General features: G+C 60.4%; 13 protein-coding genes across 13 annotated transcripts; 8 read left to right on the plus strand and 5 right to left on the minus strand.

The window, feature by feature from the left end:
* The first annotated feature begins 703 nt into the window (after window positions 1-703).
* OSTLU_24166 (predicted protein) lies at window positions 704-1851 on the plus strand. Its single transcript, XM_001416519.1, has one exon. It carries the CDS (start codon window positions 1030-1032, stop codon window positions 1798-1800), a length of 771 nt encoding a protein of 256 aa, XP_001416556.1. The 5' UTR covers window positions 704-1029; the 3' UTR covers window positions 1801-1851.
* A 467-nt stretch (window positions 1852-2318) lies between these two features.
* OSTLU_4751 (DMT family transporter: phosphate/phosphoenolpyruvate) lies at window positions 2319-3245 on the plus strand (the record flags this gene model as incomplete). Its single annotated transcript, XM_001416520.1, has 1 exon — window positions 2319-3245. A coding segment is annotated over one exon (927 nt), but the record flags the coding sequence as incomplete, so codon positions are not given.
* A 223-nt stretch (window positions 3246-3468) lies between these two features.
* On the minus strand, window positions 3469-7353 carry OSTLU_24167 (predicted protein; the record flags this gene model as incomplete). Its single annotated transcript, XM_001416809.1, has 1 exon — window positions 3469-7353. One exon carries the CDS (start codon window positions 7351-7353, stop codon window positions 3514-3516), a length of 3840 nt encoding a protein of 1279 aa, XP_001416846.1. The 3' UTR covers window positions 3469-3513.
* An 830-nt stretch (window positions 7354-8183) lies between these two features.
* On the plus strand, window positions 8184-9170 carry OSTLU_3562 (predicted protein; the record flags this gene model as incomplete). The annotated part of the gene is made up of 1 exon (XM_001416521.1): window positions 8184-9170. A coding segment is annotated over one exon (987 nt), but the record flags the coding sequence as incomplete, so codon positions are not given.
* Window positions 9171-9302: 132 nt separating this feature from the next.
* Window positions 9303-11318, plus strand: OSTLU_92370 (predicted protein; the record flags this gene model as incomplete). Its single annotated transcript, XM_001416522.1, has 1 exon — window positions 9303-11318. The coding sequence occupies one exon, from the start codon at window positions 9303-9305 to the stop codon at window positions 11316-11318; it is 2016 nt and encodes a 671-aa protein (XP_001416559.1).
* Window positions 11319-11360: 42 nt separating this feature from the next.
* OSTLU_14452 (predicted protein) lies at window positions 11361-12251 on the minus strand (the record flags this gene model as incomplete). Its single annotated transcript, XM_001416810.1, has 1 exon — window positions 11361-12251. One exon carries the CDS (start codon window positions 12249-12251, stop codon window positions 11361-11363), a length of 891 nt encoding a protein of 296 aa, XP_001416847.1.
* Window positions 12252-12811: 560 nt separating this feature from the next.
* On the minus strand, window positions 12812-13934 carry OSTLU_30392 (predicted protein). The gene has a single exon (XM_001416811.1). The coding sequence runs from the start codon at window positions 13899-13901 to the stop codon at window positions 12876-12878; it is 1026 nt and encodes a 341-aa protein (XP_001416848.1). The 5' UTR covers window positions 13902-13934; the 3' UTR covers window positions 12812-12875.
* Window positions 13935-14021: 87 nt separating this feature from the next.
* OSTLU_33820 (predicted protein) lies at window positions 14022-15035 on the plus strand (the record flags this gene model as incomplete). The annotated part of the gene is made up of 1 exon (XM_001416523.1): window positions 14022-15035. One exon carries the CDS (start codon window positions 14022-14024, stop codon window positions 15033-15035), a length of 1014 nt encoding a protein of 337 aa, XP_001416560.1.
* A 153-nt stretch (window positions 15036-15188) lies between these two features.
* On the plus strand, window positions 15189-16907 carry OSTLU_30394 (predicted protein; the record flags this gene model as incomplete). Its single annotated transcript, XM_001416524.1, has 1 exon — window positions 15189-16907. One exon carries the CDS (start codon window positions 15189-15191, stop codon window positions 16905-16907), a length of 1719 nt encoding a protein of 572 aa, XP_001416561.1.
* Window positions 16908-17094: 187 nt separating this feature from the next.
* On the minus strand, window positions 17095-17289 carry OSTLU_10652 (predicted protein; the record flags this gene model as incomplete). Its single annotated transcript, XM_001416812.1, has 1 exon — window positions 17095-17289. A coding segment is annotated over one exon (195 nt), but the record flags the coding sequence as incomplete, so codon positions are not given.
* A 578-nt stretch (window positions 17290-17867) lies between these two features.
* Window positions 17868-19695, plus strand: OSTLU_30396 (predicted protein; the record flags this gene model as incomplete). The annotated part of the gene is made up of 2 exons (XM_001416525.1): window positions 17868-17945; window positions 18274-19695. The coding sequence occupies 2 exons, from the start codon at window positions 17868-17870 to the stop codon at window positions 19618-19620; spliced, it is 1425 nt and encodes a 474-aa protein (XP_001416562.1). The 3' UTR covers window positions 19621-19695.
* A 77-nt stretch (window positions 19696-19772) lies between these two features.
* Window positions 19773-20450, minus strand: OSTLU_34558 (predicted protein; the record flags this gene model as incomplete). Its single annotated transcript, XM_001416813.1, has 1 exon — window positions 19773-20450. The coding sequence occupies one exon, from the start codon at window positions 20448-20450 to the stop codon at window positions 19773-19775; it is 678 nt and encodes a 225-aa protein (XP_001416850.1).
* Window positions 20451-21419: 969 nt separating this feature from the next.
* OSTLU_49010 (predicted protein) lies at window positions 21420-27281 on the plus strand (the record flags this gene model as incomplete). Its single annotated transcript, XM_001416526.1, has 3 exons — window positions 21420-21947; window positions 22098-23249; window positions 23409-27281. 3 exons carry the CDS (start codon window positions 21420-21422, stop codon window positions 27258-27260), a joined length of 5532 nt encoding a protein of 1843 aa, XP_001416563.1. The 3' UTR covers window positions 27261-27281.
* Between the last annotated feature and the right edge of the window lie 21 nt (window positions 27282-27302).

The following is a 27302-nucleotide window of genomic DNA, read 5'->3' on the forward strand; positions in this document are numbered from 1 at the left end:
CGAGCGCGGCGCGACGAAGCTCGTCGGGTTCGGCGCGGGATGGCTCGCGGTGCGCGCGCCGGCGGCGGCGTGCGGGTGCGCGGCGGGCGCGTACGGCGGCGGTTTGGCGGCGTGCGGCGCGTGCGCGCTGGGCGCGGCTTGGGTCGCGGCGCGAGGACCGATCAGGGCGGTGAAAGATTTGGTGATCGGGATGGCGCTGAGCGTGTTGCCGGCGGCGCTGACGGCGACGAGCGCGCTGAGCGCGTGGAGACGGGGGGCGACGACGCTGGACGGCGAGCGGACGAACGCGATGAGCGCGGACGCGGCGAGCGCGGACGCGATATCGGTCGTGGGACTGGCGCGCGCGCACTTTAGGTTTGATTTGATGGGAGAGCATCACGCCGCGCTGCCCGCGGAGGATGAGAAATACATGTACAAGGCTGGGGCGGAGGCGACGGGGACGGTTTGCGCGGTGCCGGTGACGTACGACGGATGGACGCGCGCGAACGCGGTGCCGCTGTGGTACGTGTGCGATAACGATTGGGCGGGGCACAGGGATTGCACCCAGGCGTACGAAGGCGATTACGACGCGCGCCGCGGGTGGTACGGGCTGCGTCCTTTGCGCAAGTGCTTGCGAGCGCCGCTCGACGCGCTCGACGCCGGCGCGACGGAGCTGCATTTTTTGCATTTGGATTTTCAGCAGTCATTCGAGCGCAAACACGCGCTGAGCGAGGGGGCGCTGATGCGTGCGAGCGTGCAGCACCAAGTCTCCATCGATCTCTCCGCGCCGCGCGTGTACTGGAACCCGATTCAAGAGCCGTGTTGCGCCGCGCTCGCCAAGGAGGACGACGCGCTCCTGACGGCGGTGACCGTCCTGAGCGTCTTACCGCTCGCGTACCTCGTCTATCGCGACATCTTGGAGGCGTGGAAAAAGAGGATCAACGTGGAGAGCACGAAGCGGGCGTTTTACACGCGCGCTGAGCTTTTGGGCGCGTCCCGGTTGAGCGGGGCGTCCCGCCGAGCGCCGCACTCGTCGACTCGTCGGCGGTCATGATCACCCACGCCTCGCTGCTCACCGCTTGGTTCGCCGTCGCGGTGGCGACGTTCCCGTTCCTTTTCACCGCGACGGCGCCCTACGGGAAGTTCGTTCGCGCGGGATGGGGACCGTTCATCGACGGCAACGTCGGCTGGGCGACGCAAGAGGTCGTCTCGCCCATCGCCTTTTGGCTCGGGCACACGCGCGGTGACGCCATCTTCGACGATTTGACCCATCGCACGCCCGCTAGTGGGTATGCTCGAGCGTTACCGTGGGTGTTCACCGCGCATTACGTCTATCGCGCGTTGATATATCCCGCGACGCGTCGCATGAGTCGCACCACGGCAGCCACCGTGTGCGCCGCCGTCGGTTTCAACGTCATCAACGGCGTGTTAATAGGCGCCGAGCTCGCGCACGGGTCGGCGAAGCCGAACGACGCGCAAATCATCGCCGGCGCGGCCATCATGGCGTGCGGAGCGGCGTTAAACATCTGGTACGACACCCTCCTCGCGCGACTGCGCGCTCAGCGCGCGTCCGGCGCGTACGTCGTCCCGACCGGCGGCCTATTCAATCTCGTCGCCTGTCCGCACTATCTCGGCGAGTCGATCGAGTGGATCGGTTTCGCGATTCTCACCGCCCCCGCGAGATCCACCGCGGTGTTCGCGTTTTGGACCTTCGCCAACCTCTTTCCTCGCGCCGTCGCCACGAGGGCGTACTATCGCCGCCGCTTCGGCGCGCGCGCGTTCCCCGACCGCATCCGCGCCATGATCCCTTTCATCGCCTAGCCCCGCGTCCCCGTTCCCTTTTCGCGCGCGCGCAGTTCTCGGTTCTCGGTTCTCAATCTTTTCGCGCGCTGTATGTAAGTCTTTCGTTGCGCGCCGCCGTCGCTCGCCTCGCCGCGCGGCGTCGAAAACCCTCGCCAAAAACCCGAAAAGACGCCGACACCCGACATTCGCCGCCGGCCCGCGCGCGCGCCGACCGCTCTCGCCCGCGGGCCGTCATGCGCGTCCTGTCGCGCGTCGTCGCGCCCGCGCCGCTCGCGCGCGCGCGCGACGCCCGCGCGGCGTGCGACGCGCGACGACGCGCGGCGGCGGCGACGCGATCGACCGCGCGCGCGAACGACGGCGACGACGCGCGACGACGCGCGGGCGACGCGAACGAACGGCGCGTGACGATGGAACGAAGCGCGATGAAGCGCGCGACGCGACGCGCGACGCACGTCGCGCGAGCGTCGAGCGCGGAGACGACGGATAAGCCGCTGGACCACGTGCTGGACAAGCTGCGCGCGCGAGGCAAGGACGCGGTGCAGGTGCTGATGCTGTTGAGCCTGTTCGCGTGCTGGTACGGGTTCAACATCGTGTTCAACATACATAACAAACAGATTTTGAAGAGCTTTCCGTACCCGGTGACGGTGACGCTGATCGAACTCGGCGTGGGGAGCGCGTTGATTTGCGCGATGTGGGCGAGCGGGGCGAAAAAGCCGCCGACGCTGACGAAGGAGATGCTGAAACCGATCGTGCCGTTGGCGGTGATTCACGCGGTTGGGAATTTGTTGACGAATGTTTCGCTTGGGAAGGTGGCGGTGTCGTTCACGCACACGATTAAGGCGATGGAACCGTTCTTTTCGGTGTTGCTCTCGGCGTTGTTCTTGGGGGATATTCCCTCGCTCGCCGTCGTCGGCGCGCTCGTGCCGGTTGTCGGCGGCGTCGCGCTCGCGTCCATGACGGAAGTCAGCTTTTGCTGGGCGGGCTTTTTGGCCGCCATGGGGTCGAACATCACGTTCCAGTCGCGAAATGTGCTGAGTAAGAAGATGATGGGGTTGTCGTCGATCAAAGGAGCCATCGACAACATCAACTTGTTCAGCGTCATCACGATGTTGAGCTGCGTGGTGTGTCTTCCCATCGCCATCGGCCTTGAGGGTGTTCACTTCACCCCTTCCACTATAAGCGCGGTCGGCGTGAGCGTCCAAGAGTTGGCCAAGAGCTTGATGATTGCCGGTTTCTGCTTCCAAATGTACCAGCAAATCTCGTACATGATTCTTTCTCGCGTCAGCCCGGTGACGCACTCTGTCGGTAACTGCATGAAGCGTGTCACCGTCATCGTCGTCACGCTGCTGTACTTCAAGAACCCAGTTTCTCCGCTCAATATGGCGGGCACCGCTTTGGCCTTGAGCGGCGTGTTCTTGTATTCGAGAGCCAAGCGCGCTGAGGGAGACAAGAAAAAGGCGGCGGCGGCGACGCCGGCGTTCACTCGAAGCGACTCGGCGTACAATGATACGTTCCGCGCGACGACTGGCTTGAGCAACATCGAATAAGAATGAGAGTCGAGCGGTGACGTGGTTGTAGCATTTTCACACTTAGCAGCAATAATTCTACCTTGTCAGTACGAGACACGATGCCTCTTCGATTCGCGTCACGTTTGTGTTTGCGTATGTGTTACAGTGGAATTTCACCGTTCTAGGTGTGAGCGCTAATCGCGTCACGCTAAATTAATCGTTTTCATACAGTTGGCGTCGTCGGGGTCGTCGGGGTCGCCGTCATGGGAGTCGAGTTTTTTGAGTTGGCTTTCGCCTTCAATCTTGCGACGTATTGATCGAGCAGCGCATTGATCTTTTGCTTGCGCGAGTCTGTAAGAAACGCGCTCGTGCCTTGTTCCGTGTTCTGGTCAAACTTCCTCGGGATCACAGTCATCACTTTAACCATGCTTTTTCGAACAATCGTTCTGAGTTGCGACTTGGTGAGGTCTTGAACGCTGAGCGTCGTCTTGATGAAGTGCAACACGCGTTGCGCGAGAAGCGTATCCGCCGCCACCTTTGGGAGCTTCGCTTTTGATGGCATTGTATTCTTTGAACACTCAGCTGGAGACACCGCAGAAGCGAGATCGGGACCGCTTTCAGGGGCGCTTTGCTTCTGCAACAAAGCTGCACGCACATTTGAGTCAACCACCGGATCAGGGTTAGATTCAACCATCTCGGGCTTCGGCGGCGGCGGCGATGACGGTAAAAGAGTCGACGTTGGCAACTGAGCGCCTTCGCACTTCTTCTTGCACGCACGCTCGTGCGCGGCGAAGCCAGCGCCCTTCATCGACTTGTAAACCTGGCAGAACGAGCACGTTAGCATCTTCGCATCCATGTCGCGCTTCTTCTTGCACGCACGCTCGTGCGCGGCGAAGCCAGCTCCCGGAGCGCCTGTGAAAGTTCTGCAGTACGAGCACGTGATCGGCTCCTTCGCGGGCGTTGAGCTCGGCGGCGGTTGCGTACGCGGAGCCGGCGGCGATGACGGTAAAGAAGTCGACGTTGGCAACTGAGCGCTTTCGCGCTTCTTCTTGCACGCACGCTCGTGCGCGGCGAAGCCAGCTCCTGGCGCGCCTGTGAAAGTTCTGCAGTACGAGCACGTGATCGGCTCCTTCGCGGGCGTTGAGCTCGGCGGCGGTTGCGTACGCGGAGCCGGCGGCGATGACGGTAAAGAAGTCGACGTTGGCAACTGAGCGCTTTCGCGCTTCTTCTTGCACGCACGCTCGTGCGCGGCGAAGCCAGCTCCTGGCGCGCCTGTGAAAGTTCTGCAGTACGAGCACGTGATCGGCTCCTTCGCGGGCGTTGAGCTCGGCGGCGGTTGCGTACGCGGAGCCGGCGGCGATGACGGTAAAGAAGTCGACGTTGGCAACTGAGCGCTTTCGCGCTTCTTCTTGCACGCACGCTCGTGCGCGGCGAAGCCAGCTCCCGGAGCGCCTGTGAAAGTTCCGCAGTACGAGCACGTGATCGGCTCCTTCGCGGGCGTTGAGCTCGGCGGCGGTTGCGTACGCGGAGCCGGCGGCGATGACGGTAAAGAAGTCGACGTTGGCAACTGAGCGCTTTCGCGCTTCTTCTTGCACGCACGCTCGTGCGCGGCGAAGCCAGCGCCCTTCATCGACTTGTAAACCTGGCAGAACGAGCACGTTAGCATCTTCGCATCCATGTCGCGCTTCTTCTTGCACGCACGCTCGTGCGCGGCGAAGCCAGCTCCCGGCGCGCCTGTGAAAGTTCCGCAGTACGAGCACGTGATCGGCTCCTTCGCGGGCGTTGAGCTCGGCGGCGGTTGCGTACGCGGAGCCGGCGGCGATGACGGTAAAGAAGTCGACGTTGGCAACTGAGCGCTTTCGCGCTTCTTCTTGCACGCACGCTCGTGCGCGGCGAAGCCAGCTCCCGGCGCGCCTGTGAAAGTTCTGCAGTACGAGCACGTGATCGGCTCCTTCGCGGGCGTTGAGCTCGGCGGCGGTTGCGTACGCGGAGCCGGCGGCGATGACGGTAAAGAAGTCGACGTTGGCAACTGAGCGCTTTCGCGCTTCTTCTTGCACGCACGCTCGTGCGCGGCGAAGCCAGCTCCCGGCGCGCCTGTGAAAGTTCTGCAGTACGAGCACGTGATCGGCTCCTTCGCGGGCGTTGAGCTCGGCGGCGGTTGCGTACGCGGAGCCGGCGGCGATGACGGTAAAGAAGTCGACGTTGGCAACTGAGCGCTTTCGCGCTTCTTCTTGCACGCACGCTCGTGCGCGGCGAAGCCAGCTCCCGGCGCGCCTGTGAAAGTTCTGCAGTACGAGCACGTGATCGGCTCCTTCGCGGGCGTTGAGCTCGGCGGCGGTTGCGTACGCGGAGCCGGCGGCGATGACGGTAAAGAAGTCGACGTTGGCAACTGAGCGCTTTCGCGCTTCTTCTTGCACGCACGCTCGTGCGCGGCGAAGCCAGCTCCCGGAGCGCCTGTGAAAGTTCTGCAGTACGAGCACGTGATCGTCTTCACATCCATCTCGTGCTTCTTCTGGCACGCGCGTTTGTGCGCAGCATACCCTGCGCCGCCGAAGCCCTCGTACTCATACACGTTGCAAAACACGCACCGCTTCAGGACCTTCTCAGTTACTTGCACCGGCTGGACCACTACGGGCGAGAACGTTCCTTGCTCGTGTTTTCGCTTGCACACACGCTCGTGCGCGGCGAACCCAGCGCCTTTTGCACTCGCGTAGACTTGACAGTGCGGACAAGTAAGTGTGTTCTTCTCCTTCTCGAGGCGCTTCTTGCACGCGCGCTCATGCGCGTAAAACCCGACACTTTTCACGGCTTCGTACGTGTGGCAATACGAACAAGTGAGCGTTTGCTTGCCTAAAGTCGCCTCAGCAGACAAGCAGGCTGGATCGTTCGGTATCGTAGTGGGTGCAATTTTCTCCAGAACTTTCCCCGGAAGCGCAGCGTGTGTCGACGTCGCCGGCGCTGGCACCGGCGCCGGCATGTCGACTGCGTCGCCGGGCGAGTTTGACTCGGAATTCCAATGCGCGATTGAAGTTTCATCGTCCGTAGAAGCATGTTTTACTTCGACTTCTGGCTGCGTCACTTCTTCATTGTCTTCTTCATTCGTCATCGCCACGTCTTCCGTCGGTGCGACGGCCTCCGTCTCCTCGTTGGTCGCGCGCTGCGTCTGCGTCACTTCTTCTTCCGCGGCGCCAAAAGTCTCTTCTTCCTTCTCGATCGTCTTCTTTTTCGGCACGCTGCTCGGGAACAAGAATTCGGCGCGAACTTCTGTGACTTGGGGCGAGTCTTCTTCTACGTCTGTCTCTGCGATTTCGTCATCCTCTTCGACTTCACCCACGTCTTGTGGCACCTCGATGTTGTCGTAGTCGTCTTCGGCGATGAAATCATCGACGACATCCTTCACCGCGGGCGCGATGGCGACTAAATCATCGTCCAGCAAACTCGGCGTGGGGTCGTATTTGGGCTTGGGTTTCCTCTTTTGCCGCGGCTTCTTCACCTTCATCACCTGGTCGAATCCCGCCAAGTCACCCATGGGTTTGCGCTTCGAGCTCGGAAACATCATCGTAAGATCGAGCGCGGGTTCTTCGACGTGATCGCCCGCGCCCGGTGCGGCTTCCTCGACTTGATTCGCGCGCGCTCCTTCGTTCGCCTCCGCCGCGGTCGCCGTCGTCGTCGCGCCGCCCGCCGCCGTCGCCGTTCGCCGCTCGTCCTCGTCCTCGTCTTCGTCCGCCTCCTCCTCCTCTCGCACGAACCCCTCCACCAAGGCGTTGAAATCCATCGCATCGTCATCGTCCCCATCGACTAAATCATTCGCATTCTTCGTCGTCGTCTCGCCGTTCTTCTCGAAATCCACCACGACGGTTTCCGTCTCCCTCGTCGCCGTCTCGCCGTCTCTCCCCTCCGTAGGCGCGCTCGCGAACAGCCGCTCCGCGATCTCCCTCGCGCGCACCACCGCGTCCATGGCGTCCTCGATCGTCATCCCTTCCGCGCCATCGTCGCTCCCTCGTCCCGTGAACGACGCCACCACCGCCTCGGCGTCGCCGTCTCGCGCGCCCCCGCGCGTCATCTCCTCCTTCACCCCTCGTTCGATCGCCGCGTCCGCGCGTCGTCGCGCCGCCTCGTGCGCCCGTATCGCCTCGTCCCGCGCCCGCTCGTACGTCGCCCGCGCGTCGTCGCGCGCCGCGTCGTCGCCGCGCGCGTCCGCAGCCGTCGGACCCAAGAGAAATTCGAATCCGGCGGCGCGCGCGTGTCGCGCGATCGCGATCGGCTCGAACGACGGCCCCTGGAGCCTGATGTACTTGCACACCAGCGCGATGTGCTTGGCGTGGTCCGCGCGCGCGGCGCTCGGCGAGCGCTCCGCCATGACGACGCGATGTGACGCGGCGGCAGTGCGCGACGGTCCGGATGGCGCGCGCGATGCGCGTCGCGACGACGCGCGCGCGAGAGACGCGCGCGAGGTGCGAGCGCGCGCCGAGCCGGCGCGCGCGCGCGCGCGCGGCGACGCGCGCGAGAAATCGCGCGACGCGCGACGACGGGGCGGATGACGTGTTCGGTGCCGAGGAGAGATTCGATGACGACGACGCGCGCGGGACGATCGGACGCGCCGTCGCGCGCGTCGCGGCGTGCGCGGTGACGCTGAACGCGCTCGGCGCGGACGCGGCGCTGATGGAGGGGACGGAGGTCGGTTGGACGAGGACGAGGACGACGGCGACGACGACGACGACGAACGACGCGCGCGACGACGACGCGTCGGCGCCGGAGGGGCGGTATAGGACGTACATCGCACCGGATGTCCCGCTCGGGGACGCCGCGGTGCGGTTGCCGATGCCAGCGCGCGAAGCCAAGAGAGACGGCGCGTACAAGACGGTGCAGGCGACGCAGCGGTTTACGGATGGCGAGCGCGAGACGGTGCGATTGTTTAATAACGCCAAGGCGAGCGTCGTGTACATCACCAATGTCGCCGTGCGCAGAGATGCGTTCACGTTGAATCTCACGGAACAGCCGCAAGGGGCGGGGAGCGGCATCGTCTGGGACGACAAGGGGCACATCGTCACCAACTACCACGTCATCGACAAGGCGAATCAGTTGAAGGTGTCGTTTTTGCCGAATAAAGGCGGGGTGCAGAATCAGAAGACGTACGACGCCGCAATCGTTGGGTTCGACGACGATAAGGACATCGCCGTGCTGCAGGTGAACGACCCAGAGGCGCTGCGGGAGATGAAACCGCTCGTCATCGGAACGAGCGGAGACTCCATGGTGGGCCAGCGTGTCTTCGCGATCGGGAACCCGTTTGGGCTCGATCACACGCTCACAACCGGCATCATCAGCGGCCTCGGACGAGAGATTCAAAGCGGTAACACCGGGCGCCCAATCGACGGCATCATTCAAACGGACGCGGCGATCAATCCCGGCAACTCGGGGGGCCCTTTGTTGAATTCGTCGGGACAGCTCATCGGCATCAACACCGCGATTTATTCCGCGTCCGGGACGTCCAGCGGCGTGGGATTCGCCCTCCCGAGCGACATGGTGAGCGGTATCGTCGATCAAATCATTCGTTACGGTCGCGTGACGCGTCCGATTCTCGGCGTCTCCTTCGCCCCCGACGGCGCGCTCGACCAGCTCGGCCTCGGCGGCGTGTTGGTGCTCGACGCTCGCGCGGGCGGTCCCGCCGCGCGCGCCGGCGTCCGCAGCACCACGCGCGACGAATCCGGCCGTCTCATCCTCGGCGACATCATCATCGAGCTCGCGGGCGAGCAAATTCAAGACTCCAGCGATTTATACCGCACCCTCGACAAGCTCTCCGTCGGCGAAACCGTCGACGTGACGCTCTTGCGAGGCGTCGACAAAGTCTCCGCCCGCGTCACCCTCGACGACGTCAAGGACATGAAACCTCCGACCGCGTCCACGATCGTCATCCCGATGCGCACCAAGAAGTCTCCAAACTCGCCGTACTAGCGCGTCCTCGCCTCGCTGTAACTGTACCATTCTTTCCTTCGTCATTCGTCGGCGCGCGCGATGCCCGACCGATGGCCTCCCGCGCTGGAGATCCCGCGCGCGCTCAATGACGACCCCGCGTTCCACGCCGCGGCGCCGGACGCGTACGTGTGCGCGCTCACGCGCGAGGTGATGAAGAATCCCGCCGTCGTCGGACGCACGGGACGGAGCTACGAGCGCGCGGCGATCGACGCGTGGATCGCGCGCCACGGGCGCGATCCCGTCGCGACGAGCGTCAAAGTGACGCGCGAGGACGCCGCGCCGAATCGCGCGGTGCGGGCGTCGATCGAGCGGTACGTCGCGCGCGAGACGGCGAGGCGCGCGCGAGGGGCGGCGACGGCGAACGAAGGCGCGAACGAAGACGCGAACGAAGACGCGAACGAAGACGCGAACGAGACGGACGACGAGGAAGACGATGAGGAAGACGAGACGAGCGATGGGGAAGGAGAGGCGAAGGAATCGGGCGGGACGGCGGTGAACTGGCGCGCGAGAGTGGAGACGGCGACGCGCGAGACGGCGACGCGCGAGACGGCGGAGACGAGAAAGGTGCGCAGATATTTGTTTCCGCGGCGACGCGTCGACGTCGTGAGGGCTGAGTTTCTCGTGACGTCAGTGACGTATCCACAGCGCGCCGATGAGCCCGACGGGAAGTTTTTCAGGTTTAAAATGGAAGACTTGACGAAAATCGTCGGCGATTGGGCGGGCGAGGATTTGGAGGCGTACAAAAAGGGTGAGGTTAAAGACGGTCAAGGCGCGTCGTTCGTCGTGAGACGCACGGATAAGGATGGGAACGTTAAAGGTACGAAAACAGTGTGCGTCTGGGGTGGGCCGAAAGGACAAGGTGTTGGACGCTGGAACCCGGCGGTTCGCGCAAAGGCGGGCGACTGGGCTGTCGGCGATAAAGTCACTTTGATGAATTACAGCGAAGCGCTCGCGATGCCACCGCGGACGTTTCCACTATCTATCAAAGAGTACAAAATACACTCACCCACGGGCTGGAACCTCCCCGCGAACGCTATCCGTTTCGGCCAAGCTGGTTTGATCGGGCACTGGTGGAAGACGCTCGACGTAGAGTTCGTGTTGGATGACTCAAACGTAGGTACGCGAGTGTACGGCGTTCACACCGATGCGCCGTATGAAACTCTCAAATTTGAAGTCCAAGCTCTTCGCTCTGACGGACGGTGGCACAAAGTTCGCTTAAGCTCGAAGAAAGTACCTTGGGGACGCACGTTTAAGCGTCCGGTTGATGACGCTACGTCCATTCGCGTGACGTGGCCAGATACTGATTTGCACAAGTTACCTCTCAGTGCTCACCGTAGTGGCGAAGGTTTACACGCCAACATCGTCGGTTCTACGACTGATATCGACATATTATCCGTGGTTCACCCCACGGCAGGGGCTGACGGTAAATATTTCCGCTTCGACCCCGCAGCCATGGCGGCGGCGCGCGGCGGTGCGCGTGACTGGGAAGGGACGTATACTTGCTATGTGCTTCGCACTGGCGTCCGAGATAAAGTGACGTTCAAACATGGACCGCTCGGCAAATCTGCCTCGAAGACTTTATATCGACACGTCGAGTCCGACGATGAAGATACGAAGCCAAAAAAGTCCTTTTTAGCTACCGTCGCGGGCAAAGGGCGCAAGTTTATTCGCTTCGGCAAGTCACGCAGCGAAATAGAGGCGGGAGAGAACGACGACGTCTCCGAAGATGATGACGCGGAGACTGGCGAAGAAGTTGTCGCCGACGACGCTGACACGAATGAAGACGTTGAGAAAGAAGAGCATGAACTCGTGCAAGCACTCGGTATTGGATGCTATTCCACCGGCGCTCGCCCGGGAGACTGGCGCGTCGGCGACGTCATCTTGCTCAAGCGCTACGTCCTTCAGCCCGGCGTCGTGGAGCCCTCGCGACCAGCCGCATCAACACGCAAAGATGGATACGAAGAGGCGTCAAAAACAGACGAGTGGTTCCGGGTCTACCACCCGGACCCGATCGAACCCAATCAAGTCGACGAAGTCGTCATTCCCGACACCTAGACAAAAATGCGAGCAGTTAACAATAGAATCAAAATTTTCCTACTAAGCCTTGCCTTCAAAACGCGGCAAGGCGCCACTTAAGAATACCTTCCCCGTGATGCCGAGCGTTCCCGCCATGAAGAACGCGACGTCTCGAAACAAGCTCACCGGACCCGCTCCCGTTTCCAACGCGCCGATGAATCGGCTACTTTGCATGATCGCCGCCGTGGGCGGTTTCCTAATGCCCTCATACGCACGGAGTGCCTGTTTCACCGTGTCATATTCAGCGCCAACTTTCGATAGTTCGCTTGCGATACAAAGTGCGTCTTGCATGGCTTGATTCGCGCCTTGCCCGAGGAAAGGAGGCATAGCGTGGCATGCGTCGCCGACGAGGCTAATCGTTCCGGCGTCATCGCTCCACGAATCCAATACGTCGTGGTAATGCACACCGACGTCAAAGAATCGATCGCATGCCTCGGCTACGTCAATAGCACTTTGGGGCATACCCTTTTCACGCATCAAAGCCACGGCTTCTTCCTTTGCTGCGGCTTTTGCGCGCCACGCCGTGTTTTCGTCGCGCTTGGTTTTGTCTTGGACGCACAGCGCGATGTTGTGCTGCTTGTTCTGCGCCCCTTCGCCGCCGCCTGTGAACACGAGCATGTACGCGCCGTCTGCGAACCATTGATGGGCGATGTTCATTTCACTCGCCGCTCGTGCGGTCGAGCCCGCAGGTGTGCATCCGAAAACGATGCGAATACCGCTGTACTTTGGCGGCGATTCGCCGCCATCCACCGCCTCGCGCGCACGACTATCGATGCCATCCGCGCCGATGACTAAATCAAACACCTCTCGATCGCCATTCTCAAACTCGATCTCTGCATTGCTTCCGCGCGATCGCACTGCTTTCACCCCGCGATCAAACATCAAACACTCGCTCGGCAGCGCGTCCGCCATCGCGCGTTGCAAATCTGCCCGCTGCACCGTCCCCGCCAACACCCTCCCACTTTCGCTCACCAACGCCTCGCATCCGTCGTCGTCGCCGCGTATCATATCGTGTACTCTCACCTCAAACAATCCGAATCCTCCATTCGCTCGTCGCGCTTTGACACCGAGCAAATCATTCGCCAACGCGTCGTAGGTCGCCTCGAGCCCGAGCTCGCAGAGCACTCTCGCGCCGCCATTCAAATTGAACCCTCCGCCGACGTTCGGCTTGATCGCCTCCGTTCTTTCGAACACGCGCACTCCATCGATGCCTTTCGCGCGAAGCGCCAGCGCGGTGGCTAACCCGCTCGGCCCACCGCCGATGACGGCGACTTTCTTGTCGCTCCAAAAGCTCGAGCCGTCGGGTCGAGGCGGAAGAGCGAAGCGTTTTACGAGCGCACGGCGCGCGTTCGAAGTCGCGCGCGACGGCGAGAACGAGAACGCGCGTTTGCACGACGTCGACGCGCACGCGCGCTCGGCGAACATCGCGCGGACGTGTGACGAGTTTTAACGAGAGATGTGACTTTCGTTGCAACGGGACGCCTTCGCGGCGAGGCTCGGCAATAATTTTATAATGTACTGTGGCGCCACATCGGCTCAATCGTGGTGCGCTTTGGCGCCATTTGGTTCGTCTTCATCGTCGCTCCTCACGTCCTCCGCGTTTCCGGTCGCTAGCACCTTGTGCACGACGTTGACGATGAGTTTAAACCAATACACCTGCAAGCCGAGAATGACGTAGAGCAACGCGACGCACAGCCAGTACGGGATCGATGGGCTAAAATACCGCCTCGCCTCGAAGTGCACGGAGTACACCACGTACGGATACATCACCAGTCGCATGACGAAAAATATGACGAGAAAAATACCGAACAACACGTCGGCGGCGAGTTGATATTTCTTATCCCCGCGCGCGTCCCCGACGTACTTCGCGCACTTCGCCGCGTGCAACGGTACGTCCGCCGGGTCCAGCACGAGCATGATCACCGCCCCCACGCGCGTCCAACCGACGATGTACGACACCCAAATCACTCCGATCGTCGCAAAATGATGCAATTGCATCTCCCAAAAATCTTTCCGCTTATGTTCGAGAAACACGTTGGCCGCCCCCGCGACGTATCGCGCCCCGTACGCCAGATAGTACGCCCGCAGCGCGCTCTCCGTCGCCCGCGTCTTCACCGGTGCCCCGATCCACCACTCGCTCGACGGCCAGAACCATCGCTGTCCAGGCACTATCGCGCACCCGATGATCGTGAACGTCCCGTACGTCGCCATCTCGAGCGCGCTCTGCGCGAACTTTTCCATCTTTCGTCGTCGCGCCTTGCGCGCGCCGCCGACGCCGCGCGCGCCGTAACCCATCAGTCGTCCCGCTAGCGGTTCGACGACGGCGCGCCGTAACAACCAGTTGAACGCGAACATGATTATCGCGTAGATGAGCGTCACGCGCGCGTCCAGCGCGGCGTCGGGCGCGCGCACGCGCGACGCGACGGCGCGTGGCGTCGCGTGTTCACCGGCGCGCAATTTAAATCCGAATTGCGCCGCCAGCGCGCCGACGTCGTCGCTCACGACGCGCGCGGCGTGGCGCCACGTCGAGGATGACGTCGCCGACGCGCGCGAGGCGAACATCGCGGCGACCGCGCGAGCGCGCGAGCGGTGCGAGGCGCTGAGTGCGGGACGACGGGATAACGCCTCACTTTCGCGCGCGCGTTCGAGCGCACGGTCGTCTCGCGCGCGCGTCTCGCGCCGATGTCGTTCGCGGATGAGCTGCGCGCCACGGCGCTCGCGCTGAGCGCGCCGGGCAAGGGAATCCTGGCCGCGGACGAGAGCACGGGGACGATCGGAAAGCGGCTCGCGTCGATCGGTGTCGAAAACGCGATTGAAAATCGAGTCGCGCTGCGCGAATTGCTCTTCAGCGCGCCGGGGTTCGAGAAGTACGTCAGTGGAGTGATACTGTTCGATGAAACGCTGCGATCGACGGGGAAGAGCGGGACGTCGTTCGCGGAGATGCTGCGATCGAGAGGCGTGACGCCGGGCATCAAAGTCGACGCGGGGACGCGAGCGCTCGACGCGTCGCCGAACGAAACCTTCACGCAAGGCTTAGATGGGTTGGCGGAACGCTGCGAAGAATATTACGCCATGGGCGCGCGATTTGCGAAGTGGCGCGCGGTGCTGACGATTGATGAGGCGAAAGGATTGCCGAGCGCGTTGGCGTTGGCGGAGAACGCGAACGCGTTGGCGAGGTACGCGAGCGCGTGTCAATCGCGAGGTTTGGTGCCGATCGTTGAACCCGAAATTTTGATGGACGGCGCGCACGGTATCGAAGTCTGCGGGGCGGTGACGCGCAGGGTGCTGGACGCGGTGTTTTCGGCGCTGCGTTTGCACGGCGTGCAGTTGGACGGGATGATTTTGAAGCCAAACATGGTGACGCCGGGGGCGAGCGCGAAGACGAGCGCGAACGTCGACGCCGAAGTCGCGCGAGCGACCGTCGCGGCGCTGTGTGACACCGTTCCGCCGTCAGTGCCGGGTATTTTGTTCTTATCGGGCGGACAGAGCGAAGAAGAGGCGACCGAGCGTTTGCGATTGATGAACACGACGCAAAAAGCCGATCGAGCGCCGTGGACGCTCTCCTTCTCCTACGGCCGCGCGCTTCAAGCCAGCTGCTTGAAGGCGTGGGGTGGTAAGTCCGAAAACGTGAGCGCCGCCCAAGCGGCGTTCTTAGACCGATGCAAATCAAACTCCGAAGCGTCGATCCGTCGCTAGAAAACTACGATGTAATGGAACTCGTGATCCATCCCGACGCTCGAGCGCCGATCTCGCCGTCGAACTTGGCACCTCACTCCGCGCCCCCCTTCGTCGCGCGTCGCCGCGCGACGCCCTCGCGGCGCGCGTGCGCGAAGAAGACGATCAACAGACATGCTCTCTTCGCTCCCGTGCGAACTCTGGGCGCACATCGCGTCGTTTCTACCGCTGCGCGATCGGGAGACTTTGCTTGAAACGTGTGCCGAGACTCGCGAAGGAGTGATTTTCCTTTGCGAATGCGCGCGCACGCGGCTTCTCGCGCGCCGTGGGTACTTTTTCGAGAACGAATATGGTTTGCCGTGCGTCGACGAGGAGGAGGTGGGGTTTCACGCGCGCGCGTTGCTTCGGCACACGAGCGCGTTGTCGACGACGAAGCGCGACGCCGCCGCAAAGTTTTGCGCCGCGATGACGGCGGCGTTTTCCGATGCGCTCGATGATCCGGATTTCGAGATGACAGAAAATGAACGCGTCGATCGAGTGTCGCGCATGATGAAGGTGGCGAGCGCGGAGTTGAGCCACAGATGCCGTGGGAAAGCGGTGGGATTATTCTTGCGATACGAAATCGATGATTTGGAGACGGCGATCGGCGTCGGCGAACTCGGGCTGGTGGAACATGAACTTTTCGATATGAATGAGGACAAGGAAGAACGTATCAAGTACGAGCGGGCGTCGTTGCGATCGTATCTGCGAGTGTTCATCGTGACGCACGTCGTGCTCGGCTCGGAAACGCTGTCGCATCTGTACACAGAGAGCTCGCATCGGTACGATTTAGAGGCAGCGTTCGCTTGGAAGGCGTTCACGATTGGATTCATGGGCTTGCTCACTACGCGAGAATCAACGAGCGCGGAATTGCTGCGTACGCTCACGATGCCAAACGTGCGTTGGTTTCTTCTGAACTTGTACAAAAACGGTACCGCACACGCGACGACGACAAACGCGAGCGAAACGCACTCGATCCTGGATTCGATCGCGGATTTGTACTCGAAGAGCATCGATATCGAAATTGCGACTTTTCGCCAGTACGAAGTGGACTCACTCACGGGTATGACGGCATTGCAGCGAGCTGAGCAAATGTTTACTGTGGTTCACGAGCGCGTGCATCCGAACGAAGTGTTTAACGACAACATTGCCGCGCTTGCCAAAATCCTTTCGCTCATCGTCCGTGAGACGAATCAAGACAAGGCTTCATTTGCGCGAGTTGTGTTCGACTTGACGCGAGGATGGGACGCTTCATTCAAGCTTATGCTGCTCGGATCTTTATGGGAGGCGTGTCCGCAGACGGATTATCTACTGCGAGCTCTTCTAAGACGCGACTTCGTTCCTGCGCCATTCGATCAAGACGACGGCGGCCTCGGTATCATGGACGTGCAAGCGACGCGAGTTGGTCGAAAGCTTCTCGCGGTTTTCGAGCAGCGTCATCACGTACGCTTGAAGCCGGACACGTGCGTTAGCCTGTTCGAACTCGCGCGAAAGAACTGGACAGAGGAAGACGACGAGCGCATGGTTCGGAGTCTGTTGAAAGATTGCAACGTTGGCGTGTCGTTATCTCTCACTGCGTGCTCGTACGAATGCTGCCGAAACGGTATCAACGATAACGTGCTCGCTCTGGTCGTGTTCCTCGCCGAGCGCGGTGTCGCGCGCTCCAAACGCGTTTCATCCTTCGACGAGCCCGCGCCGAAACGGCGCCGCGTCGTCAAGCTCGGCGAAGAAGACGCCTCAAACGAGGAGTCGCTCTTATATTTAGATTTCGAGTACGAGGTCGGCGTGTTCTCTCAACGCGAATCTCCCGAGTCTCAGGATCTTACGCCCGAATGGCTCGCTCGAGAAGAGTGAATCGCGTCGCTTTGCGCGAATTTCATTTGCGTTCGTCGTCGCGTTGTTTTGATATTTCATCGAATGATTACGCATCCTTCTTCGTCTCCTTCACCGCCTTGGTGCATCCGAGCTGCTCCAACGTCTCCACAATCTTAGCCACGTTCGCACCGCGAATTTGCTCGCCGTGCGGCTCGCCTTCGGACGTGTAAAACGCAAAAGTCGGCATCGCCGTCACGTTGTGCGCCCCGCTCACCGCCCCATTCTTATCGACGTCCACCTTGATAAACATCGCGTCGTACTCTTCCGACATGTCCGCGAACACCGGCGCGATTCGCCGACACGGCCCACACCACGTCGCCGTAAAATCAACAACCACCGCTCGCTTCGCCGCCTTCGCCTCCGCCAACGCCTCCGCGAACGCCTCCGCCGTCTCGCACTCCACCACCCGCTTCTTCTCCACCGCCCCTCCTCGCGCGTCTCCGTACCCGAGCATCGACCGAATCACCGATCCGATGAACCGAAACGTCACGTACATCACCAGCACGCGCGCGTGTTTCGGCAGCTGCGCGTCGCGTCGCTCGCGCCCTCGTCAGTCGTCGCTCGCGCGCCGCGCCCGTTCGAGATCCAGACGCGTCGTTCGGTCGCACCTTTTCAAAATACGCCTCCGCCGCCGCGCGCGCGCTTTGCACCATCCCGCCGAGATCCATCGTCGCCGTCGTCGCCGTCGTCGTCGCGCGTCGTCGTCGCGCGTCTTCGCCGGCGATCGCGGGCGCGCGCGGGCGTCGCGGCGCGTTCGAGTTCCGTGTGTAGTGTCTCATTGATTCTCTTCGCGGCGCCCACGATGCGGGTCTCGATCTCGTATTGCGCGCGCGGGAGATCTATCAGACGACGCGCGCCGTGTGTTTGGTCCGTGTGTACACCGCGCGTCCACGAGACCACGCCGCCGCCGCCGCCGATCGTCGCACACGCGCGCGCGCGATGCTGCTGCTGTTCGAGACCCCGGCGGGGTACTCGCTGTTCAAGGTCAAGGCCGAGAAGAAGCTCCAGGACGCGGAGGTGCGTGCGACGCGCGGTGACGACGACGCGACGCGACGCGACGCGACGCGAGCGCGCGCGAAAAGGCGCGCGCGATCGACGCGAAAGGCGGTGGGACGCGCGACGCGCGCGCGGGCGGCGGTCGACGACGCGGGACGCGCGACGCGCGAGGGGCGCGACGGTCGTGGACGCGGGACGACGCGAGGGAGGACGCGCGGGCGGGCGCGCGCGGACAAAAGGGCGGGAGTCGATTCGCGAGGGAATTGGCGAATTGGGGATTGGCTGGCGAGGAAGACGCGACGCGAGGACGAGGGACTGACGATGCGCGCGCGCGCGAACGTGAACGCAGAAGTTGCAAGATGCTTTCAGCACGGTGGAGGGGGCGAAGAAGATGGTGTCGATGAAGGCGTTTAGTAAGTTTGAGAATACGACGGAGGCGCTCGCGGCGGCGGCGACGCTGGTGGATTCCAAAGTCGGGAAGAACTTGAAAAAGTTTTTGTCGAAACACGCCGAGGGGGAGACTTTGGCGGTGGCGGACTCTAAACTCGGCGCGGCGATCAAAGAGAAGCTGGGTATTAACTGCGTCGCCGATAGTGGGGTTATGGAACTCATGCGCGGCGTGCGTTACCAGCTCAACGAGTTGATCGGAGGGTTGACGGATGCCGATCTCGCGCCGATGGCTTTGGGTTTGTCTCACTCCTTGTCGCGATATAAGCTCAAGTTTTCTCCGGATAAGGTTGATACCATGGTTATTCAAGCCATCGGCTTGCTCGACGAACTCGACAAGGAATTGAACACGTATTCCATGCGCGTGCGCGAGTGGTACGGGTGGCACTTCCCCGAGCTCACGAAGATCATCGCGGATAACATGCAGTACGCCAAGGCTGCGAAACTCATGGGTGATCGCGCGAAGGCGGCGGGGATCGACTTCTCTGGTATTCTCGATGAAGACGTCGAACAAGAGGTAAAAGACGCCGCCATCATTTCCATGGGGACGGAAATTTCCGAAGAAGATTTGAGCAACATTGGACAGTTGGCCGACCAAGTCATCTCCTTGAGCGAGTACCGTGCGCAACTGTACGATTATCTGAAGGCTCGAATGAACGCCATCGCGCCCAACCTGACGGTGCTCGTCGGCGAACTCGTCGGCGCTCGTCTCATCTCCCACGCGGGTTCGTTGATGAACCTCGCCAAGCACCCGGCGTCTACGGTGCAAATTTTGGGAGCGGAAAAGGCTCTTTTCCGCGCGCTCAAGACCAAGCATGAAACTCCAAAGTATGGTTTGATCTATCATGCCTCACTCATCGGCCAAGCGGCGCCCAAGTTCAAGGGGAAAATTTCTCGCGTCTTGGCGGCGAAGTGCGCGTTGTCGATTCGCGTCGACGCTCTTGGGGAATCCTCCGAGGCGACGATTGGCGTTGAAGCGCGCGAAAAGGTCGAGGCACGATTACGACAGCTTGAAGGCAAGACGCTTGGCGAAGCTTCTGGCGTCAAGAAGATGTCTGGAGACATAAAGAAGCACGACAAGGACCGCAACGCGGACGCGCCGGCGCTTCTCACCGCGCCGCGTTCGTACAATCCGGATAAGGATGCGACGAAGAAGGAGAAAAAGGAGAAGAAAGATAAGAAAGAGAAGCGTAAGAGCGAAGGCGACTCTCCAAAGTCTTCGAAGAAGAGCAAGAAGAACAAAGATTAACATCTTCCACGACTCTCATTCCTCTTAGCTCTCGTGTACTCTAGTAGCCTCTTTTTCAGTCCGATGGACTTCGAACGAATTCAAGTTTTACCACTAGCGACTTAATAAACAAGACAAAATCATCAACAACGACTCATCTGGGTTACACGTCGCTACGTATCTTCCGAAATCGAAAGCCACTGCGTGAAGATCGCTTTTTTGCCGGAGACTACGGGTTGCGCCTCGTGCAGCGATCGCATCGCCTCTTGTCCGTTTTCTCCCACGTTCCAAAACAAGATGGCTCGCCCGCGTTTCGGGAACACTCGAATCCCAAGCGTCGTCGAATCGCACCCACAAAGCGGCACACACTTCGGAAAGAACGTCGCCCCGCCTTCTTCAGGCTCTTGAAGATAGCACATGAACGTCATCGATCTTTTGAGACTGCCCGCTCTGTTGTCGTAATGCGCCGTATATCGCTCAGTTGGACCGTACTGAACTATTTGCATCGGTTCGTGTTGATACATGACCTTGACATTTTTTCGTCGCTCGACGATCAACGGCAGACGAATCGCGGCTTGAATCCTGCGCTCGATTTCGAGAACCAAATCGTCGTGCGCCCGAGCCCCGGTGAGAAAAGTAGACGTCGAAGTCCGACCTTCCGAAAGTTTCCCGTCCGTCACGCGCGATCGCTGCATACTTGGACGCGCGATCTCAATCAATTGATCCCCCTCTTCTTCGCTCAAGAAATCTTCGAGCACGAACAAGAGACAGTCGTTTGACAGAACGCGAACGCTCGACGCGACTTGGGGCGGCGGCTTCGATCGGTGTCGCGAGACTCGCAACTCGCTCATCCAAACCTCGACGACGAATTCGTCGTCGAGGTTTCCGAGCGCGTGCAAGTCGTCGGCAAGATTGAACACGTGCTTGATTCCCCACATATCACCCTCGCGGTCGAACCTGCGATCGAAGAAAGTCTCAAAGTGCCGCTCGTCGTTCGCCGCGCCGATGAAGGTCACGCTCAACGCCGCCTCCACCGCGTGCGCGCGCGCCGCATCGCGCGACCTCTGCACGTACACCGACACCGAATCAGCGACGCCATCGTCACCCGCGCGCATCACGAATCGCCATCCAATCTTCGTTCGCTTCCCGTCGCACACGAAGGCTTGAAACTCGGGAGATCGCCGTTCCGCCTCCGCCGCCGTCGGACGCGCCACTCGCCATCGCACCCGATCCCCTCCCTCGCGTCCATCTTCATCGTATTCCACCACCGCTCGCAGCTTCCCGTCCCCTCGCGCGCTCTCCCGCGCCGCGTCCGATCGCGCCGCGTCCGATCGCGCCGGCGCGCAATCGACCGCGCCGCGCGTCACGACGAGACACCGCTCGCCCCTCGACGGCACGTCCACCCCTCCCCGCTCCCGTCGTCGCCCCGACCGCGTCCGCCCGAGTCCGCCCGTCGACGCGCTCGCCGCGATGTCCCTCGCGCGCGCGTCCCGCGTCGACATTCCCGCCCCCATCCCGCGCGACGCGCGTCCTCGCGCGAGACCGAGACCGACTTATTTCGTCCGATCGCGCGCCGATCGCGCGAATCGTCGTCGCCCGCGCCCGCGCCCGCGCGCGCCGTCGCGTCGTCGTCGCGCTCGGATCGCGCGCCGCGTTTTTTTCGCGCGCGCGCGTCGGTCTTCGCGCCGCGAATCCGCGCGCGCGCGTCGCGATCTCGCGCCGCGCGCGCCTCGGATGCGTCAACGTCGAGCGTCGAACTCGTCGGTTTGTATTCCGCGTCGACGATCGAGGGCGACCGCGGCACAGTCGCGCGCGAAGGAATGGCGACCGAAACGGACGAGCGCGCGTCGATCGAGCGCGCGCTGACGTCGCTCGCGCTGACGGACGACGCGGCGCTGGAGCGCGTGCTCGAAAAGCTGCTGCCGAGCGCGATCGACGCGCTCGCGACGACGCATCCGAACAATGTCGCGAAAATCATGGATCTGCTGAGACACATCAATAAGCGCGTGAACGCGACGACGACGATCGGGTTGCCGCTGGAGAGGATGGTGGACGCGTATTTGACGACGACGAACGCGATGGTGCGGAATTTTGCGCTGGTGTACGCGGAGAAGGCGTTTGAGAGGGCGGACGCGGAGACGCGGGAGATTCAAATCGCGCGAGCGTGTCGAGGGGCGTCGAGACGGTCGAGTGAACAGGCGGATATGGTGTTTCGAATGGCGATGCAGGCGCTGGGGGAGCTTTCGACGAGAGATCCGAGGCGCGATGTGGAATTTTTGAGCGATGATGACGATCGGAAGTTGTTTTTGAGACGCGCGAGAGATTTTTTCGCGTACTCGCCGAACGCCGTGGGAACGAGCGCGAGGACGACACCAAATCGTTTGGAGGCGCATTTATCGGCGTTGGCGGGGGCGTCGATCGGGGTTGAAGGAGCACCGGAGGGAGCGTTGCGAGCGGCGGCGGAAGCACAGCGAGAAGACGCCGAGAGGAGCGTCGAGGCGCCGACGTTGAGCGCGCCGCCGAGCCTGTCGCCGAGCGCGGTGGAACGGATTTTAGGGAAAGGGAAAGCGCCACCTACGCCGGTGGCGTTAGGTAAGCGAAAGTTAAAGCTACTTGAATACATAGCGAGCGCGGAGGTGCTCGATCCCGTGCCAGATATCGATATGGACGACGCGGGCGTCGACGATGGCGTCGAGAAGGAGCGCGAGACAAAGAGTAGATTCTTAGTGAGTGGGGCGGAAATGCTCACGCATTGTCTCATCGCGTCGTGTGATGGTGATCATGAAGTATCCAAACGTGGCGAAGAATTACTCAAGCGACGATGTACGTGGGAGACGAACAAGCCGATTGTCAACTTGGACGACGGGGCAACGACGAGCGAATTATTCCAACTCTTCCTCGGTTCATCGCTGGACGTGCCGGTGGAGTCTCGCATCTTGCCCGCCTCGCCGGCGGTGAAATTAAAAATCATGAATTTGCTCACGCGATCCATGGCGGCGGCTGACGCGTTCCCGAAAAATCTCGAGACGGTGAAAATGTGCCTGTACGGCGACGGTACGACGACACGATTGAAGGCGTGCGGCATGCAGTTTACCGTATGGATGCTGACTCACGCGACGAGTAAGGAATTACTCGCGTTTGCCCCTTCGTTAATGAATGGTATGCTCGAAATTTTAGATTCGCGCACCGACGGCTCGAACGAGGGAGATCAGACTGTGACTTTTGCGCAAGAAACTTTGCGCGGATTTTGCTATCAAGCACTTTCGCAGCTCGCCGAGCGCGACAAAGTGAGCGTGAATCGAGACGTGTTGCTTGCCGAGCGAGTTTTCGACGCGTTAGAAAGCGAACCAGATGGCGTGAAATCCTACGTGCAAGAGGCGGCGCGAACGCTAGTTTCGGCGTATCGCGATTCGCCGTCGACGTACGTACAAACGCGAATGGAAGAATTGATTTTGAGTGCCATCGAGGACAATGATAACAAGGTCAAGCGTCTCGTCGGTGCGCAATGGGCGACTGAAATGTTTCCGTTCTCACACGTCCCGTCGCGGTATGCCAGCATTTTAGCCTCGGGGGACGCCAAGCACGAGATGCAAACGCTGGGCCGACGAGGTTTGCAACCGAGCGCGACTCGCAAGACAAAGGACGACGCGGTTTTACACATCGAGCGCTGGGACGGGTGCGATCGAGAAGTCACCGCGCGCTCGTGGGTGGATGAGAACGCGATGTTTGTGGATTTAACAAGCGACCATTATCGATACATGGAATATCTGGCGTTCTGTCGAGGCGAGACGCCTCGCGTGCTAGAAAAGCACCCACCAGCGTCTTCGTTACTTCGGTATCTCGTCATCAAACTTCCTGGCTTGAACGTCGACCCCGCACTACACGCGGCTTTGCTTTTGCCTGAGAACGCCATGATAAGTGCACTGGATTTCGTGAACGCGTGTTTAAAGAGCGATTATTCCAAGTCGAGAAAGTTGGAGGCGAACGACGTGAAGCTCTACCTCAACTTTTTGAACCGGTGCCTCGTCAAATCGTCGGGACCAGCCCTCGCGAGCGAAGCCTTACGTAGTTTCATAGACTTGCTCGAGCGTGAACCAGCGTTACTCAGCGAAAAGGCTACCGCGGATGCGATTCTAGTGCGTCTGAGACACTTCGTGTCTCACACAGATGCAGAGACTCGTCGGCGCGCCGCCAAACTTTGCGGCGTTCTTGTTGGTAATCTTGAGGCCGATGCGAGGGTACCTTTTATGGATGAATTTCTGTCGCTGTGTAAAGGAGACGAACGTGGCGCTCGTCTGGAGCACCAAGAGGGCGCATTAAGCGCGACTGGCTACATCGTAGGTTCAGGAAAGATTCCGGATGTCGACGCGCTGCGCGCAATTCAAACCTTTGTCGACTTGGCAAAGAAAGTAGGCAAAGGACAAAGTGCCGAAGCTAACTTGGCGAGTGTCGCGGCGGAAGCGATCGGTCACGCAGGACTACGTAAGCCCTTGCACGCTGATATCATCGAGGACGCGCTCGACGCAGTGTGTGGCGTTCTGCAAAACACAGATCCACACGTCGCCAAGCTAGGCGCTCGAGCCGCTGGACACATCATGCTCACGGATGCAAGTGAAAGTACCGCATCTGCGCTTTTACCGCGGCTTCTTGCGATGTGCGAGGTGAAACACGATGACACACAGTTCGCCATAGGTGAGGCGGTTGCGTGTGCGTGGGGGGGCGTCGATGTCGACGCCGATCGCGTGCTCACGACGTCTTTTGTTTCGCTTAACGCCGCTATGAAGTCGCTCGCCTCTGAAGGCAATGACGGTGCCTCTATCGTCGGTATGGATGTTGATGAAATTAAAGCGCGAGTTGCGGCGTACGATCAAGCGAGCGATCCGCGTGCGCACGTCCATCGCGCCGTGCTCGACGCAATTTTCAACCAGTACATTTACAGCGCTCGTGTCGAAAAGAGATGCGCTGCGTGCGTCTGGTTGCTTTCTCTCGTCACGCACACGAACAACCATCCACGGTTGTTATCGATGCTTCAAGACGTTCAGGAAGCGTTTGGATCCTTGTTGGGTGATCAGAACGATCTCACACAAGAACTCGCGAGTCGAGGGATGAGCATCTTGTACGACATGGGCGATGAGGTTCAACAGAAGGAACTTCTCGCTGCGCTGATGGGCACGCTCAACGGCGTCGCGCCAAAGAAGCGTCACATCAAGCTCGACGACAAGGCTGAAGTTTTCGAAGAAGGTACCATCGCACTCGATGATAAAGCGTTGAGAAGTGGTGATAGCGATAAGAGTTCTCTCACGACGTACCAGGAGCTTTGCAGCGTCGTAACGGATATAGGGCAGCCCGACTTGATTTACAAATTCATGGATCTCGCAAACCATCAGCGCGCGATGAATTCATCTCGAGGTGCCGCGTTCGGATTTGCCTCCATCGCGAAGCGCGCGGGTGATGCTGTGACGCCACACTTGGAGAAGCTCGTGCCAAAACTTTATCGGATGATGCACGATCCGAATCCACAGATGCAAGAGGCAGTCAGAGGCATCTGGGTGTCTTTGGTGGATTCGCCAAAGGCAACCGTGGACAAGCACTTTGAAGCCATCATGGATGAGTTATTGCGTGAGTCTGGCAGTCGACTTTGGCGGACGCGTCAATCGAGTGCAAGTGCGTTGAGTGAAATATTGTCCGGGCGAACTTTCAAAGAGATCGAACCTTACTTGGAGAAAATTTGGGACGTGTGCCTACGCGTCATCGACGACATCAAAGAAACAGTGCGCATATCGGGCGAAGGTTTGTGCCGATCGGTGCGTTCATTGACACTGCGCCTATGCGACGCCCACCACAGCGGACCAAGTGAAGTCAAGGGAACAATTGGTATCGTTTTGCCAATCATGCTTGAGCGCGGACTACTTTCCACGGTGAAGGAGGTGCAAGCGCTTAGCATGGATGTCATCATGAAATTGGTCAAGTTTGCCGACGGCGACGCCATCAGACCACACATCGCTGAAATCGTGAAAACGCTGTTAGAATCGCTTTCGGGCATGGAAGACTCGAGATTGAATTACATCGAACAGCACGCCGCGTCGTTTGGACAGGGAGCAAGTGATAAGTTGGAGGCGATGCGTTTGCGCGCGGCGAAATCAAGTCCGATGGGCGAGACGCTCGACCTTCTCATGGCGCACATTGACGAAGACGTGATGAAAGAGCTCGTTTCCACTATGAACTCTGTGTTGCGAACGGGCGTGGGCCTCAATACTCGAGCGGGCGCGGGTCGTTTTCTTCAGCGTTTGTGTATGCGACGCGGTCGACTCGTGCGACCGCACGCCGCGACTCTGTTCAAGATGCTTTTGGCGTCGGCAGTGAATGACGCATCGGCAGCGGTGCGAACGAGTTTCATCTCCGCCATCGCCGCCATCGCGCGGTACGCCGAAGAGCCCGGAGTCAATGCTTTAGCGCAAGAGATCGCACGCTTATTCAAGAGCGACACCGAAACTGAACGTGCTGTTGCGGCGCAGCTTGCACTCGAGCTGTCGCGCAACGCGCCCGATGCGTTGAGTCCGCAAAAAACTCTTGTTCTTCCCCTCGCTTTCGTCGGCTCCTATGATTCCATCGACGCCGGTAAGAAAAAGTGGAGTGAAGTGTGGGAAGAAAATTCGGGCGGCGTCTCGGCAAGCCTTCGCGTTTACTTTGACGAAATTCTCGCGATAACATTTGAGTACTTGGCGGCGAAGCAGTGGCAACGCAAGAAGCAAGGCGCGGAAGTTTTCGCCGCAATATCGCGCGCGTCCGCAGATGTCATCGCGACCAGAGCTGATGATGTGATTACACGACTTTTGGCCGAGCTTCCTGGACGTATATGGGAAGGGAAGACATCCGTTCTTGATGCGGTGGCGGCATTGACGAGCGCTTGCCCACGACAAATTGACGCGACGGCTGTGGTGGATGCTTTGCTCACCGAGAGTCAAAGAGCTAAGACTGATTACCGCAAGTCCGCTCTAGATGCTGTTGATGCAGTACTCGTCGCGATTGCGTCAACGGAGAGCGATATTGACACGGAAATTATCGCGAAAGTTGTTCCGGTGGTGGAGTGCGCGTTAAAAGCAGCGCCTGCGCCCGTCGATGACATCGACTCTGGCGTCGGTGCCGCAGGATCTTTGGAACGCCAAAACGAAGCTAAGTACGAGGCCGAGAAGCGTCAGAAATCCCAGTCGATGACAGCGACTGCCGCAACGACCGTTCTCGCGACTGTGCTGAATCGCTTCAAATCTCTCGATGCAATTCGTCCGCATGCTTCGCTATGCGCCGAGCTTTGCGTCGCAAGTCTCGATGCGGAGTTAAGCAAAGATCGTCGACGCCAAGGTCTGAAGGCAGTCGTCGGCTTGATGCGTATCGTTCGAGATTCGAAAGAATCCGTGGCCTCGTTCGCTGTCGAGCCTCTTCTTGAAGTCGTCGTCGCTGCCGCCGGCGACTCATCCTCCACGGCGCTTCGGCTCGACGCTATCGAAGCCTTACTCGCGCTCGCGAGCCATACGCCGGTAAAGTCAGCGGTAGAAGATGCGCTAAAGCAATGCGTAACGAATGACAAATCTCCAGACGTTGTTCGATCCGCCATGCGCGCGAGAGCCGAACTCACGGGAGGTACAGTCCCGATGACAGCATAGCGCAAAAAGGAGCTTGCTCCGTGTAAATTACTACAACGATGA

Source organism: Ostreococcus lucimarinus, chromosome 3 (genome assembly GCF_000092065.1).
Source record: "Ostreococcus lucimarinus CCE9901 chromosome 3, complete sequence".
Taxonomy (NCBI): Eukaryota; Viridiplantae; Chlorophyta; class Mamiellophyceae; order Mamiellales; family Bathycoccaceae; genus Ostreococcus; species Ostreococcus sp. 'lucimarinus'.

Excerpts from the sequence above, each read along its gene's own strand:
- OSTLU_30392 (XM_001416811.1), bottom strand. The coding sequence starts at position 13,901 with ATGTTCGCCTCGCGCGCGTCGGCGACGTCATCCTCGACGTGGCGCCAC.
- OSTLU_24166 (XM_001416519.1), top strand. The coding sequence starts at position 1,030 with ATGATCACCCACGCCTCGCTGCTCACCGCTTGGTTCGCCGTCGCGGTG.